General features: G+C 36.7%; 1 protein-coding gene across 1 annotated transcript; it reads right to left on the reverse strand.

The window, feature by feature from the left end:
- Positions 1-1,744: 1,744 nt before the first annotated feature.
- Positions 1,745-14,003, reverse strand: lpxn (leupaxin). The gene is made up of 9 exons (XM_032573072.1): positions 13,880-14,003; positions 13,026-13,105; positions 12,855-12,922; positions 11,051-11,147; positions 9,188-9,457; positions 8,941-9,114; positions 8,415-8,496; positions 8,185-8,333; positions 1,745-5,404 (listed from the first exon to the last, which is right to left on the reverse strand). The coding sequence occupies exons 1-9, from the start codon at positions 13,890-13,892 to the stop codon at positions 5,138-5,140; spliced, it is 1,200 nt and encodes a 399-aa protein (XP_032428963.1). The 5' UTR covers positions 13,893-14,003; the 3' UTR covers positions 1,745-5,137.
- Between the last annotated feature and the right edge of the window lie 2,686 nt (positions 14,004-16,689).

A 16,689-nucleotide genomic window follows, 5' to 3' on the forward strand; every position in this document is an offset into this window, starting at 1 on the left:
GTTTTGAATTGGTTAGGATTATAAAAACTGTTTCTGTTTGCTTAATATCAAGATTTAAAAAAAACAACATTCTTTAGGTTTTGTTATTAAGTTTCCTAATATTCAGGAGCTACAAACATGTCTTCGGTATTTGGTAAAATTGCCTTTTAAAGGCTACACAATTGTGCAGTAAATAGTACAGTTGCCTTGCAGCAAGAAGGTCCTGGGTTTGAATCCTAGCCTTTCTGAACATACCATGTTCTCCCTGTGTATGTGTGGGTTCTCTCCGGGTATACTGGCTTCCTCCCATATTCCAAAAATATGACTGTCAGGTTGTTTGGTCTCCCTAAATTGTCTCTAGGTGTGAGTATGTGCATGCCTTATTTTCTGCGTCTCTGCGTTACCCTGTGATGGACTAGCAACCTGTCAAGGGTGTACCCTGTCGCTGGCTGAATGACCACTGGAGATAGACACTGGCATCCAATGCAGGCATAAGCAGGTATAGACAATGAATGGATGCCATTTCAAACTGTTAGGCTTTGGTCACCATTTTGGAAATACTTCCTGCTAGCTTCCTTGAAATTTTAATTTGTCCTAAATGTCCTTTGTTTGTCAAATGTGTTCCTGTGTTGCCTACAGGAACACATACTAGAAACTTGTCCAGGATGTACCCTGAATCTCACCAGTGATGACCATATAGACATTTGGCTCAATATAACCCAGTAAGGATTAGCAGGTATTGGCAATGGATGGATGGATTATGCATTGCAGGACAAGTTGGTCATACTATACACAATCAATTGTGTCAAAAATTAACTGAATAAATTACACTCATTAAGTGAGAATGATTAATAATCTTTGAAGATGTTTTATTTGATGTTTGCCCCTGGTGTTGTTTTAGAGACCTAAATAATGAAGATATTTAGGGAGAATCAATTCTTTGAGGTAATACTTGGGAGAAAAAGTTTGAAAACCACTGAGGTACAGCATACATCCTTGTGATATACTGTAGCTAAAGTGGCAGTTTTCTTTCATTAGTACATATGGCGTACAGAAACACTCAGTAATGATGTTGCAGTAATCTGATCCATCTATATTTTACTGTGCCTACCGGAGCTGAGTTCATTGAGTTGTCTTCGTTCGGCGTTTCCACAGATGTGTGTTATGTGTCTTCGAGTAAATATAGTGATTAATGCGTATAAGTACCTTGTGACAGCTTCAGAGCTGATGTGAACTTATAGTTAAGGGTAGAGCCTAGCCGGGTATGACCCACAGTGGGGCCATAATGGGCTGGATAGGGCGCCCCGCCGTCCCCATCAGGGGTGGCCGAGCGGACACAGACATTTTACAGGAGAGGAGGTAAGTGTTTGGTTACAGTCTCAAACAAAAAGAATCCTCCTAAAACCATGCTCCTAATCCCCGTTTTTTCTCCCCGTTTCCCTGAGCCCCAACACCTATTTTGTTCCAGTTTACCCCTCACTCCGTTAGTTCCTTCTCCAATCAAGCTCAAACATCCATCTTACTTTCCAAACTGCGTAATTTTGACCCAGGTTCACTGTTTGTTAATGTCACTTGACTTTACACTTACTCCTGCAAAAGCATTTTATGTTTTCTCATTTTTAATATGGATGGAAATGGATTTTTTTCCTCCTTATTCTCTCACTCCAATTTTAATTTTTCTCATTGTTCTTTGGTAGAAATGTGTGTTTAAATGTGTTTATTGGATTTATTTTATGTGTTGTTCTTTCCACAGTGGTTTTTTTTAATGTACATTAACTTAGAATAATGTTCCGATGCATCAGGAAATCTCCCAGACAGAAAACTAGTGAAAGAATAGGGATAAAGCAATATAACACTTTGCCGTTGTGTTAAACGGTGTGATCAGCTCCAAGCTGGCATAGCTGCATTAACTACTCACGTTGAAAAACATGTTTTCTCCTTTGCTTCATACAGTATCTAAATCATTTAATCACAAAATGAAAACATGAGTTCATTTGAAACAGAGGCATTAGTCTGTTAGCTCATGAAACACTTACAATCTAGAATGTTTAGATCTGCCTAAATGTGATACATCCATACCTCTTCCATGATGCACGGTGCAAAGTCTGCAGCAGCCTTACAAGGCGGGACCTGACAGCGATGACAGCATGATTAATGCTCAACGTCGTTCCCATTCAAACACTGACTTCACACACACACGCACACACCCAGCTCATGTGACATGCTTGAGAAAAACTTAAATAAACTGCTCACTGGGAAAACTATAAAGCTCTCATTGCTTCCAATAGCAGAATGAAATATATCAATAATGTGACTACAGATAAAACTTAGATTTGGTTTATTTTTACCCAGATTTGGTTTATTTTTACCCAGATTTGGTTTATTTTTACAAAAGCTTAGTTTACTTATATTAATATCTATTCCGAGTGTACTTGTACTTTTTTTCTATGATGTGCTTCCTACTTAATTTAGGGAGCCATTTATGTTTTGGAATTTTACTTTTAGCTCATTATTACAATAATAATTGTGGAATAGACATGCTCAGTCAGCTGTGGTTCCTTACAACATTTTGCTCGTATCATTAAAATGATTGAAATGGACTGTATGCATTTGAACCTGAATGTGACTATATGACTATATAACTAATTTATTTAAGCCAAATATAAACTAACTTGGATCCCATATTGTTATAAATGCACTGAATCTGTTTTGACTTGACAGTTGTTAGGAATTTGGTAATGTATACTGAATATAATATTTTTGCAAAAATTGTCAAAATTATTGCCAAGTGTATGACAGCCAGCACTAAGTAGCAAAAATTATAATTTTTGTATTGTTTTGAAAATGATTGAAAAATAGCTAGATTAGTTAGTATTGAAAAGAAAGAGCTAGCTGTGTTGAAAGCAGCAGCTTTCTCCAAGGAGCACTAACTTAAAAATGAAAAATAACCAAAATAAAAATGAGAAATAAAAAAGAGATATTGACATATCCTTTAGAAATTACTCAAATGTTTGGTTGTTTTTTTTTATTTAAAGACTGTACACATGTAAATTATATGATAGTATGGAGTGATCAGAAAAAAGAATATTGGTTTCTGCTCTTTCCTGTTAAACAGCAATTTCATGGCCAGCTTGGGGAAATAGCAAATACACGGAAATAACAAAATTTTGGAATTTTATGCTTTTTTTGTTGTTGTTTGGTAGCCTCCTGGTAACAGTGCCCAAAACTGAATGTTTTTCATTCAAGTAGATGTAAAACACAATATTCCATTTGTATTTAAATTCTGCAAAAATTGCGAAATCTTTCTGCTATTTGTGTAGCAATCCAACAAATACCTCATATTAATGTGCAATTTCCACAATTAGTCTATAGGAAACGAAATATAACTCATCCGATGACAGAACGAGCTTAAATCTGCCAGCAACCGCTGAGGCATTAAAACACTTTTGTGGTTCATTCATCCTTCAACAGTTTCTGAGGAGATGCAGGGATGTGAAGGAGCTCCTTCTAAAAACTACCTTTGTTAACCTCACCACATTCATTAATCTTCGCGATGCAGTCATAAAGGAGCCTGTGTGGAGGATGAAGAGGATGTGTGATTCCAGTGGCTGCCAGGGGCCAAGTGGTCAATCTGAGACAGAGGAATCACAGGTTGGCATGACGAGTCCATGCCACTCTCTGCCAAGACAAGCTATCGGGCCATATAGACAAATCTCCTGACAAGCTCTCTCAAACTGTGAGAAAGTAAATCCTGACTGCCAAGTCTAACAGCGAACTGAGGACAGTTTATGGAATCCATTAATTCGGCGCTTTTGTGTTTATCATAGTTCATCTGGAATTTGATTTGTGATTGTGATGTATGAAGTCTCCTCAAAAGTAAAACCAAGCATCAACAGCACACCTTGTAGAGGCATCCAAAGTTCACACATGGTAATGTTTTCTTCATAGGAAATATTTTGATGGAGTTATGAAAATAATGTCAGTAATAATTACTTACTGATAGTTGTACATGATTTCTCAATGAGGCTGTGCATAACTTATCCCTTTGTATGATTAATCCCTATTCATTTTACAGTGTTTTGATGAATTGTTTATATACCTTAGACTTTTTTAACATTCTGTCATGTTGGGCCATAAATCCATGTATTGTAGTGCAATTTTATGTGATCAAGCAACACAAAGTGAAACACAATTGGGATGTGGAAAGAGGTTGATAAGTAGTTGATTACAAATAGAAACAAGAGAAGAGCAGCATGCATTTCTTTTAAATAAACCAGACCACGACTGAATTGTCTGTTCAATTCAGGCCCTCAATCCCTTTGCAGGGTCAAAGGGATTGAGGTGATCTGTGGTGCCTATCTCCACAGATCATGGAGTAACCCTGGACAGGTTGCTAGGCCATCACAGATCAACATAAAGACGCAGAGGACAAATATCCATACACAGTCGTACCTACAGACAATTTACAGAGATCAATTTACCTAACAGTCATGAATCGGGACTAGGATTAATTCTGCAGAGTACCTGGAGAAAACCAATGCATGCAAGACAAAAACATGGAAACTCCATGTGCCAAGACCCCCAGCCATATTTAAGATGTTCTTGCTGTGAGGTAATAGTGCTACAAACTGTGCCAATGTACAGCCCTCATCCACTGAACACCTCTTCCAGAGTTGTAATGAGTCTCTTGTTAATTCTTTTAATTAAGAGTTAATGCTCTCCTTGCCAATTTAGGCAGATTGTCATATCTTAGTGGATTCACAGTTGGGCCATAAATGTTCAAAGTTAAAGATATCATATTTATAACCTGACCATTCTTTAAAATTCTCCCCAACTTTATCCCTGATTTTCCGCTTTGTTCCTTCTCTCATGTTCTCTAAAAGAATCTTTGAGACTTTTACAGAGCAGCTGTATTTGTATTAAGGTCAAAACATACATGTGCACCGTGTTTGCTTGGCATATGTGTCCTACATTTTATTTAGTGGTATTAGGATAAAGAGCATGGAATCTTATTACCTCATTCAGTAAACAGAGATACAACCTTGGAATGCAATATTATTAATAATAGATAATTCAGCTCACTGATGTGGGAAAATAGCCATCCTCTTCCAACATTAGACATTATGTCTTCATCTTTGAGTGACTTGCTGTAAATGTCTCATAGAAAGAGCTTGTTGAAGCAAGCTGAACAGTAGGGCTTTCCATTCTGCTCCTTGAAGATCCCGTGGCTGAGTTGCCGCAGACAAAAGGCGCAAACAAAGTGCTCAGGATGAAACTTGCGATCGAGAGCTGAAACGCAGCGGCCAGTGATGGGCTTCCCACAACCCCCGCACAGGGTGCCCTGCCTGGCGTGAAAGTGGGTGGAACAGAGGGGCCGACCATCCAGTTCCATGAAACAGCCATCGCTAAACGGCTTCAGACAGTCCTGCATTTAAAAAGAGAAGTAGAGGATAGTTAAGGATTAGGGTAAGCAAAAAGGATGCTCTGTGTCAAAATAAGACTGAATACAGCCTGGTTAAAAACCAGCAAAAATATTTGCAACATTGGCTCAACTCTTGAAGACTGCGGTTACAGTTTTGGCAATGTAGTCTATGATTATTTTTCAAAATTTGCCTTTACGACTGCTTGGTAGCAAACAAGAAATGACTGCGAAATCAGCACCGAAGGGAAAAATTATCAATGATGCATATCGAAAACATTGACCATTTTAAACAAATTGTGATGAATGAAAAAGGTTATGTTTCTCATCCATATTCAAACTTGAGGAAGTGAACAAAAGTTTTCAGTTGAACTTATGCCCACTTCATTCGCTGTACACAGTGGAGGGGACGGGATGTCACGGCATGAAAAAATGCTGGCCGATTGGTCAATTCATAAATAGACATGTAGTCATCTTCTTCAATCAAGACATAGACGTAGAATCCAATAAAGAAATAAATGATTAATCACATAATAATAATAATAATAATAATAATAATAATAATAATAATAATAATAATAATAATAATAATACATTATATACTAAATTATATTCATATATAAAATTTATATTATTATTATTATTATTATTATTTATTAGTTGTTGTTGTTTTTTTACATTATTTAACATGGAAGAAGTTATTGGTTAATATAATTTTCCACAGGGAAGGAAGTGCATAAGCAATTTTTTTTAGACAAGTCACTGCTTCTATTATTCAAAAGGATCTCTGATGATATTTAACCAGCCTCATGAACCAAGGATGTGATCGCTGAAAAGCCCAGTAATTTGGTCTGCACAGTTTTTAGATGCATTACGAAACGCACAAAACTTTAATAATTTATACAGTGCGCAGATTTGTGTAGTTGCACCTTCATGTAGCTAAACCTATTTAATTTTTTATATATCAGGCTACTAGGACATATTTGCATCATTCAACATCATTGTACATATTCATATAGACAGAATAGGGATGACTGACTGGATAAAAAAAAATACCCATCTTGCAGTGGGAGTAACACTGAGAACATATTGTTAACAGCTTTGTCTTGCAAAAGAACTTGTTATTTATAAGAAGATTGGCTCTAATAAGGTGCTTGTTTGTTTACATTATCCAGTCTGGGCACACCCCCAAGTTGTTCTGGAGCTAGGAAGTAAATATCCTATTGAGTTCCTAAATTCTGTTTCATGTTTTTTTTTAAGAACCCTGTAATCTTTGATAATTAATTATTGGATGGTAAACAGATATTGTTTGGCCGTAGTTGGTGGTGCAGAGGTTGCATAAGTGTGTCTGCCCTGAAGCTCAAACTTTATTGAAGAACCTAACTCCACTGTTCAGTCTTTTTGGGTAAATGCCTAACATCAATTATAGTGAATGTGATTCATCACTAATAAAGTCCAGCTGTCCCAGCAAAATCTTCCCAACATTTGCTGATTTGTAACTTGTAGTTTAAGCCATAGCCTGTAGAGAGGGAACAAAGGCTCCAGAAGATCACATTGTACAAATGTTAAGGAGCTGCATGAATTTCTGCCAAGTCCTGGTTTTGTTTTTAAATGCTCAAATAAAATCTGTTCTCAACACAGGAGAGGAGCTGTTAAACATAAAGCTTTCTTCTAAAGTGAACATCTAGATTTAAGCGTTTTTTCATTTTTTAGTTGGAACAAATCCAAACTATAAAACACTAAATATTACCAAAAGAACACAAAGACTAAGGTGAACTCTGGTGAAGGCAGCATCACAGTCTGGAGTTACTTTTCTTCAAGCGGAACTGGGTTTTTTTACAAACATGCATTGTGGCAAATGTAAGTCAGCATTCATCCAAAGCATTTGGTTACTGGCTAGAATAATGCAATTTTTCTTCATCACTGTATTTCCAAGCATACCTAGAAGTCCACAAAATCATGACTTCATGGAAGTAAAGTTAAGCATGTTATTGCAAAGCCAAAGTCAAAAAGAAAGTTTGACAGAAACTTTGAGGGCTATGAATAAGACACGTTCACTTAGTCTGCCAGGGTTGGACAACTTTTGCCAGTTTGCTCACTCTATTCTGTAAAAGTTACCCCACCCTATCAAACTATTAACTCCAGTTAAGATGTGGAATGCAGAACTTCTACTAAAGCATAAAGAGTGTTGAAAGGTATTCAACAAAGTTATAGTTTAAGAGTGCACACTTATTCAACTACTGTATGTTATTGCTTCTTTTCTACATTTTTTTTTCGTTTAACAGATATCTTTGTTTTTTAGTTTAATTGTACTGCATACATATCACTGTATCACACTGTATATATTCACATTTATTGGAATTATATTCATGGGCTTAAGTTGTTGAATGTCCTAGATTGTTAAAAAAAAAAAATCACTTGTAGAACAGAAAAAACATGAAGGTGCCATTTTCACCTCTAAGTTTTCAGAACTCTGGGCAATTAATATCTTGAAATGCAGCTGACCGAGTAAAGAGAGAAGTGCAGCAGACGGAATCGTATTTGACCGACTGCTCTATACAGCGGTGGCTTTGAAGACAATATAAAAGATACCCACACAGAGAGAATATGGTTTCCTTGATTTATCTGCAACATTTCCACAGCAACATTTTCATCATGCATATGGTTTGCATCAGCCCTGTGGTCAAACCGATGCAAACAAAGCAAGTGTGTGGGTATCTGTCTCATTTATTCTCAAGGTTGTGTGTGAGCCGGAGCCGTGTGTGTGGTCTGTGTTGGAGGCTCACTGCGCAGACGAAGCACTCTGGATGCCAGGTGCCATTGGCTGCAGTCAGGTAGTTCTCTCTAACGGACTCCCCACAGCCTGAACATTTGGGAGCAAAAAGGTGGTAGAAGTCCTTGCAGCAGTATGGTTTTCCATCCTTCTCCAGGAAGCCTTGGATAGATACGGGATACGCTGATATGTGTGCTAAATATTATTTTTATGCTGAGGCAAATAAATTATCAAACATCTCACCATCTGGCCCAAACAGGTTTCCGCAGTGTGTGCAGAAGAAGTGCTCTGGGTGCCAAGTTTGGTCCAGAGCTGTCAAGATGTTCTGGTGGAAAAAAAACACCAAAAATACTACATCTCTATTTTAGTTTCTTTGGGGATTATTGAAGTTTTTCTCATCTCTCATAGCTAAATGTGAACAAACACAAAAAAAATGGACCGTGAGCCACATGAAGGGAATCATCAGGGATGCTGCATTAGTTTCTCATTAATGTCTTTGGTTTATAGCATGAGGTAATCCCAGTCTGAAAAACCACCAGTATGGGTTTTCCTTTATTTATTAGCATAACCTGTGATCTTGGCCAAGAAAAAAAAATAACATCCAACACATCATCATGCAATCATCGAAATTTTACAGTGAGGATTAATGGATGTAATGGACAATTTAGGGCATGAATCGGGAAACAAAAAGAGAAGCTGAGATTAAGTTTGTTATTTAAGATGCTTTACATAAAGTGTAATACTGCATAATTGGAGTTTCTTATTATACCTGCAATATCGGCCCCTGGCAGTAGGCGCAGCGTGGAGAAAAGAGCTGATGGTAGTCTTTGTCACAATACGGCCGTCCCTCTCTCTCAAAGAAGCCTGTTGTGCTCAGCTCCTCCTTACACACCATACACACAAAGTGCTCAGGGTGCCACACCTCACCCAGAGCTGTGATCATCTAAACAACAAAAGTCAAATGAAGTGAAAAAGACTGCTTTGAATATAGTTAAATTTAAAGGTTCACGTTTTACCTTTCCAACAATGCATTTGTTGCATGCAGCACAGTGGCCTTTGGCTGTGGTGCGCACACCGATCTTCTCCAGGTCCGAGCTCAGCCCTCCAAGCAGGTCATCTATAGAATCTGTTTTCTGCATCTGGATCGAGGGTTTTGGGTTGGAACTTGCTGGGCCGCTGCTACCGCTGCTGTCGCTGTCCTTCTGTCCTGATGTCCCATCCTCGTTTTTTTTCTTTGTAGTCTGCTTCTGCGTCAGCGGTGGAGGGGCCGATGGAGGTAAGTGGTTCTAAATAAAGATACATGGATGTCAAAATGTCAGGTTTAGTCTTTACATGTGCTAAAGAGATTTAAGTTCTTAAGTGATCAAATACAGAAATATTATGTCAGATTGTGCAATAGTGATGTTGGTGCAATACTGTCCTCTAGTGTTAAACCTTATTAATTTATTTCATTTTTAAAATGTTGCTCTACTGCACCCGCAGCATGTCCATATGAGGCTGGTAGGTAGTTACCAAAAGCATCTCACTGAAGTTATTTCAGCTAAAGGGCAACATGATCTATTTTGAAGCAGTGTGAACTATATTTACACATTTTTGTTGATATCTTTCGCTTAATTAGCAAAACAAGGTAAGATTTGAGGGTTTACCTGCAATAAAATGGTTTTCTTTGAGGAAAAAATAGAGTAGACGCTGATAAATTTCAGTATCTTTTGTAAAAACTGAATATTTGATGAAGTGTCCAATTTGTTCTCCCCATAATAGCACAGTCGCAATCAGAAATATTCAACTCATGAAAACTTTTAATGATTTATTAACAAGATGCAATATTTGGGTGCAACAAATGTATTAACGTCACAGTTTTTAAATACTTATGAAATATTGTTTTAAAGCTGTGTGAAAATTTTAATAACCTGTAATGAATTTAAAACAATTCACTTTGTTTTAAGGCTTGTCAACACCAATCAAGCCTTTGGAAACTCAATAAGGATTCTTCATTTGTTCTTTTTGTGAGGCAGACATAAGCACCGCACATGTAGGCGCTGTAATCGTGAGAAATAAAAACAGTATCAATAAACCTGTGAGAGATTATATCACCTCACCTGAAGGGTTGTAAGAAAATTTGCAGAAATATTAACATTCCGCTATTATAAGGGAGATTAAAACATATGGAGCAGCTGCATACCTGCCTGGTCATAAGTCCCCAGATTTTATCAAAAGTTTTTAGTTACTTAATCGGAACAGCTAAGAAAACCCTGTGTTTGACTGAAGGACACTATAATACACACAATGAATAAGCAAGGGTTTAATGGCAAGAATCCAAAATGAAAATCTCTGGATCACCAGGGACATAAAAAGCAAAATATCTGCCAGAAAGGAAACTAGAAATATGGAAACAAAGAGTTTTGGGAGATAGACCAAACTTGAACTGTTTGAACATATGACAAAGCGATATGTTTAGCTTACAAAGGGTCAGGCTTATGAACAGAAGAAAACTGTCACCATAGTCAAACATGGAGGTGGGCCTCTGATGATGTGGGGCTGTTGTTCTGACATCGCAAGTAGCATCATGTTTTACCAGACACATTCACAAGAGGGACATTATTCCTTCTGTTTACAAATCAAGGCAACACAGTCAATGTATTTTAATTGGACTTTCTAGGAAAATAACTTCTTAAGGATCCATTTTCTTTCATCCACTTTTCTATAAAGTATTTTTATGCAAATGGGTTAAATATTTTCTGATTCCAACTGTGCATCATTAATTAACTCATGTTTTTACCAATACATCACTTCTACGAGACATTATTATACACAAAATGTGAATTGTGATCATTTATAACCATTTCCTGACACATCCAGGTCAACAGCTTTATACTGACCCCTTCTGCTAAACCCATCAGGTCTTGCAAGATAGACTCCAGTTCTAGAGTTGGTGAGTCCGGAGGCAGAGCAGCTGCAACAGGCGCGGGTAGGTCACTGTGTTAAAAACAAATGTAAAAAATATGATAAATAAATACATGATAATGCTACAAAAACCTTTGCGATAATAAAAAGCATTTAGAGACCAAATTTACAGTTCTATTTTTGCCCGTGTTTTAGGTGCTTAACTAAATAATATTGGGAATAGATTTTGTCAAAGCATATTTGGCTTTTAAATGTATTTTATGGTGGTTGAAAGCAATTTAAAATATATTTAGTAAAATCCGAAAAAGCCGGAACAGCATAACTTAACTCATGAACAAATAAGCTATGAACATGTATGAAAGGCAGATTGAAACAACAAGAAATTTTTTTCAACACTTTCATCTTCTATTAAACACAAAATAGCAAAATATCTTAAAAATAAAATTATCATACTGTGAAAAACTTATCTAAATTTGCAACCACATGAAATGCATTGTTTGGAATTGTCTTGCTGAAAGTAGCATTCAGATGAATGTGCTTAACTTTTCTAAATCTTTAAGATTTTTGGTTTCAACTATGTTTATAAAATATTGTAGTGCTGTCTATGCTGCATGGTTTTGTACTAATTAGAACAGCATAAAGATCAGATAATTTATGTGTTAAGCTAATTTACAAAGGGTGTGTTTTCCTTTTATCCTGAACATTTGTTGCTCCAAAACATTGCATGCATGTACCAAATTAATGAACTTGCATTGAATGTTACACTGTGATCCATCAGATTATAGGATTTTAAAAAAAAAATTTCTGATTCAGAAGACATGTGGCCTTGCTGGATCATGATGTTACATGTTTGCTTCACATAGTAAAGTTTTAACTGGTGGAGACAAGAAAAACATGTTCTCATCATGGTCTGTGGGCTTTTAGTGGTTTCTGTTTACGATGAGCTGATCTTTTACAAATGTCTTGTTTTTCGGTTGTTATATGCCTTTTTTAGTAACTGTTTTAATTAGCTTTGATCCATTTATTTTGTTTGTGTCCTCTTTTGCTTCTTTTTTTCTGCTCTGACATCATCCTCCTTCTGATCACTGTCTTATGACTACCACTTAAGCTTACTTCCAATTACGTCCTTCTGTGTGTTTACTCAACTGCTTTGTTGTTTTGTTGCCAAGATGTTGTTTAACTTATTTCTCCTGTCAGACTTGACACAAACTCTATTGTGTGTCAGTGGTTTGTAACCTGCTTGTCCCATGCATATAAGCCCGACTCAGCTCTTATTCACTCTTTAGGAAACTGCTACTTTATTTTAGAAAACTTGGCTATTTTGCCATAACTTGGGCCACAGAATCATTCATGTTTTTTGGGCCTGCTTTATAAGCATGCCTTTTTTAAATTAAAATGCATTTTATCTATCTTCTTTACATCAACTTTATAAGTGTTTTTTTTGTGTGTTAGGTCATTTTAAGACATTCAGTGCTCACACATTTGCATACCCCCTATAAATACAAATGACGACACACAAGGACAATGTGTGGTAGGTACTACCACACACCCCACACTAACTGTGCTAATTACTGTACTTGTTTTATGAATTCCAACAATATTTGTTTTGCAAGGCAAATATGACAAACTGTATGCCTCAGCTATGAAGATATTTGCTGTCTTGTAGCGATTTTATGTTTTACTGGTGATGATACAACAGAACACTGAAATTCGGTGTAAAATTCTGTTTAATTTTACATTAAACACAGGACAAACAGCAGACAAGCATTTATACATTACCTGTAGACATTAGAGCTGGCTGAGTTTTTCTCTTTCTTTTTGTCACTGGCAAGAATGGCAGCTGGAGCCTGTGTGGACAATGAAGTTACATTGACATTTTGTTTACATAAATATTTGAGCTTGTTTTAGTCCATTTAAAATTATAAACATGTTTCTTTCTCTTTCGTTCACCTGTCCACCAGTTGCAGCGGTGGTTTCCTGGAGACTGTTTGAACCTGTAGGACTCAAAGCCAGCTCCTCTAACAGCAAATCTGCAGACGAAAGCAAATCGTGAAGCTTCGTAGCAACTTATAGGTTGTGGTGTAACAGATTCATCTCGAGTAGTGTAAATGTTACAGCTGAGAACATTATTCTGCTTGTTAACCAGCAAAACATTAATTTTTTGCACTGTAGTGGATTTCCTGTGAGGATAAAGGTGCAAACAAACTTAGGTTGTTTCATACAAGCCGACTTCCTGAGGAAATGGAGAACATTGCTCCGTTGCAGAAATGAAACTGGTCTTAATGTCACAAGAATGCGGTGACTAATACTGAGGCGATTTCATGCAATCTTTTTGTGACATGTTATTAAAAGGGAAACATGGAGATAAACAATTAAGCATATTCAATATACATTGTACTGGTTTAGAATGAAAGAGTCAAAATTTTGGTCGCTAAAAAGAAAACCAGATGCCATGTTTGAAGCAAGGAACGCGTTGTAGATATTGCGATTACTTTGAAACTGCTCATTTACATTTACATGTTGGTAGATCAGCATTTCTCAAGCACAGTCAGCATAAGCTGTATGTTGTAATACCAAACAACTTACTAAAAAACAACTGGTAGGTAAAACAAATAAATAAATTAAAAAAAAACAATTACAATTTATCATGATATACCCAAAATGATATTGTTTGTAGTAATTACTGAACAGCACAGATGTGTTTATATAGTTGATGTTGGTCAGTAATCTCAATTATGTATTAAAGCTTCATATATTTATGCCGTTTCCATGTTATCATCAGCAGAGAAAGAAAGTCACCTTACCGAGTTCATCCATGTTGTTTCCTGCTCTCTACACTTGGGTGTGTGCTTTTTTTCTTTACTGCAGTTTTGTCACTGGGGTAACAAGCTTTGTTTCTCATCAGATCTACACCACCACTTCCTGCAAGGAAGTTTTTTTTTTCTTACTATAATAAGATCTAATGCTGCGTGATATCGCAGTTCAAGGATCAAACCTTCAAGTTTCATCTTGATCTTGCAACATTTTCTCACATTTTGTACTCAGTTTTGAAAAGTGCTTGAAATAAATTGTGCATGCCACTTGTTAGTGTAAATGGTAAATGATTAAAACAACGTGTTTATAGTACCAGAACAATTTTAACAATTGCAATGGTTTTAATAAGATATTTATACATACAGCGAGATATGTACGTTTTACTTGCTGAAGTGTATCATTGTAAAGATGAAAGTAGGTTATAAATTGACGCTAAGGCATCTCAGTGGAGGTATTTCAACAATTCATAATACATATTTATTTATTACAGACACATTTAGTTAGTATTTTGAAATGAAAACATGACTTGAATGTTCACACAAATGCTTTGAGGCAACAAAAGCAAAAATGTGATCTTTATATTTGTCTAAAAAAGACAATCGGGCTGCTCTGAATGCTCCTTTTCTTAAATGTAACACTTCACAACAAGTGATTGTAAACTGAACTAAAAGTGATTCTGAAAGTCATCAAGGTCGCTGAATTATGAATTAAACCTGACATGTAGGTAGGCAGCATTCATAAGCTTGATTTTTTTTTTGTAAAACTCAGCTAAAGTTGCTAAGAACAAAAGTTCCTACAATTTAAATGGCTGCATTCCAAACCATACACATGGTTGCAGTGGTATCAAATTAATGATTATTACGATGATAAAATTAAACACTGCACATCAACAGTATAGTAATTAAAACAATACCACAATGCTGCATGTAGCAACCAGCAATATAATAATTGCCAGAAATGTAAAAACTTGCAGACAATATGATCAAGTTTTTTTTTTATCCTATCCTGTAATACCAATGAGGAAGTAAGATATATGACTGACATATCACTTTTTAAAAAAGTATTTAAGATTTAATAACTCTTAAATAATTGCTTATATTATAATACCTTGCAATTTTAGGTAATTTGCTATGGCTGCAAAACCCAATTGAAAAATATATTGTACATATATTTTTTTAAACATAATGTGTAGATATAAAAATTCATAATTCTATAGATTGATAAATAATCTAGAATTAATTTCTAGGAAGTGTCATTTTCAAATAAGTGTTCCTTTATGCTTTGCCAGTTACCAGTCAATAATTTAATAAGTTACTATTGGCAAAGTTGAATTGCATGACTGGCTAAAAAGTTGTATCACATTTTGGCATGATAGGCTTTAATACATTTAATACGGGCAAAATATTAAGTTACTTTCAAATATTGTGGTATTAGCCATATTACATCACTAGTTGCCACAGTGTGCAATACCATCCATCCATCCATCCATCCATCCATCCATCCATCTTCTTCCGCTTATCCGGGGTCGGGTCGCAGGGGTAGCAGCTTCAGAAGGGAGGCCCAGACTTCCCTCTCCCCGGCCACTTCTTCCAGCTCTTCCGGGGGAATCCCGAGGCGTTCCCAGGCCAGCCGAGAGACATAGTCCCTCCAGCGTGTCCTGGGTCTTCCCCGGGGCCTCCTCCTGGTGGGACATGCCCGGAACACCTCACCAGGGAGGCGTCCAGGAGGCATCCTGACCAGATGCCCGAGCCACCTCAACTGGCTCCTCTCAATGTGAAGGAGCAGCGGCTCTACTCTGAGTCTCTCCCGGATGACTGAGCTTCTCACCCTATCTCTAAGGGAGAGCCCAGCCACCCTATGGAGAAAACCCATTTCGGCCGCTTGTGTGCAATACATGGGTCACAATATGTCTCAAAGCCAAAAAGAAAATTACTTCTTGTAGGACATGTCCAAAAATGTTTTAAAAATTAATTCATAGATAAATGAGAAGTATTGATCAGATGTCCATATCACCTCAGTAGACTCCATTAGAGGTGGGGTGGAAGTGGCTCCATCTGAATCCTTAACTGGAAAGGGGAACTAGTCTTTACCTTATTATTGAGGCTGAACATAGATACTAATTTTGACTGCTTACTCAATTCTGTTTACTCAAACACAGTGAAAGCTCCTCTTACACAGTTTTTATTATTATTCCCAAGATCCCTCAATAACTGACCAAAACAGGGGCCTCAACCAATATGTTTTCAACACATTGCTGGTTGCTACGCGAACATTATATTTTTAAAACGATTAAAAGAGCCAGAATCACCTTTAAATCTCTGCTACCACTCCACCTTGATGATGTCAGGTATGCCACTCTGATTTGCATGCAGTTCTGGTCATTTGAAAGCACAAAACCGACACGCAGGTCCTTCTAGTGAGCCTCTCTTATCTGCTGACAATTTCGACCTAAATGTTCAGACAAACAACATTTTCTTTAACTGAGACCAAATAAATCTATTTTTTTGAACATGCATTTCACTTTTCTTGTGTCTAGTTCTCTAGGTTCATTTTCAGCACCATGTGGCAGTCACCTGCGTTATCTCGTACCACTTTGGTTGCAACCACTTAGTAAAACTTAAGGTGTATCAGTTGCGAATATGTTAAACAGTTAAAAGCTAATTCAAGGATACATTTTCCGATTATAATGCTTGAATGTTTTCAAATATTATGCTTGACACTTTCTATGCATTATTTAAAGCAGTTTAACCCTGTACTATCATTGATACTTTTCATCTTTACATCCCCCCCCCCCTGTTTG

Source organism: Xiphophorus hellerii, chromosome 9 (genome assembly GCF_003331165.1).
Source record: "Xiphophorus hellerii strain 12219 chromosome 9, Xiphophorus_hellerii-4.1, whole genome shotgun sequence".
NCBI lineage: Eukaryota > Metazoa > Chordata > Actinopteri > Cyprinodontiformes > Poeciliidae > Xiphophorus > Xiphophorus hellerii.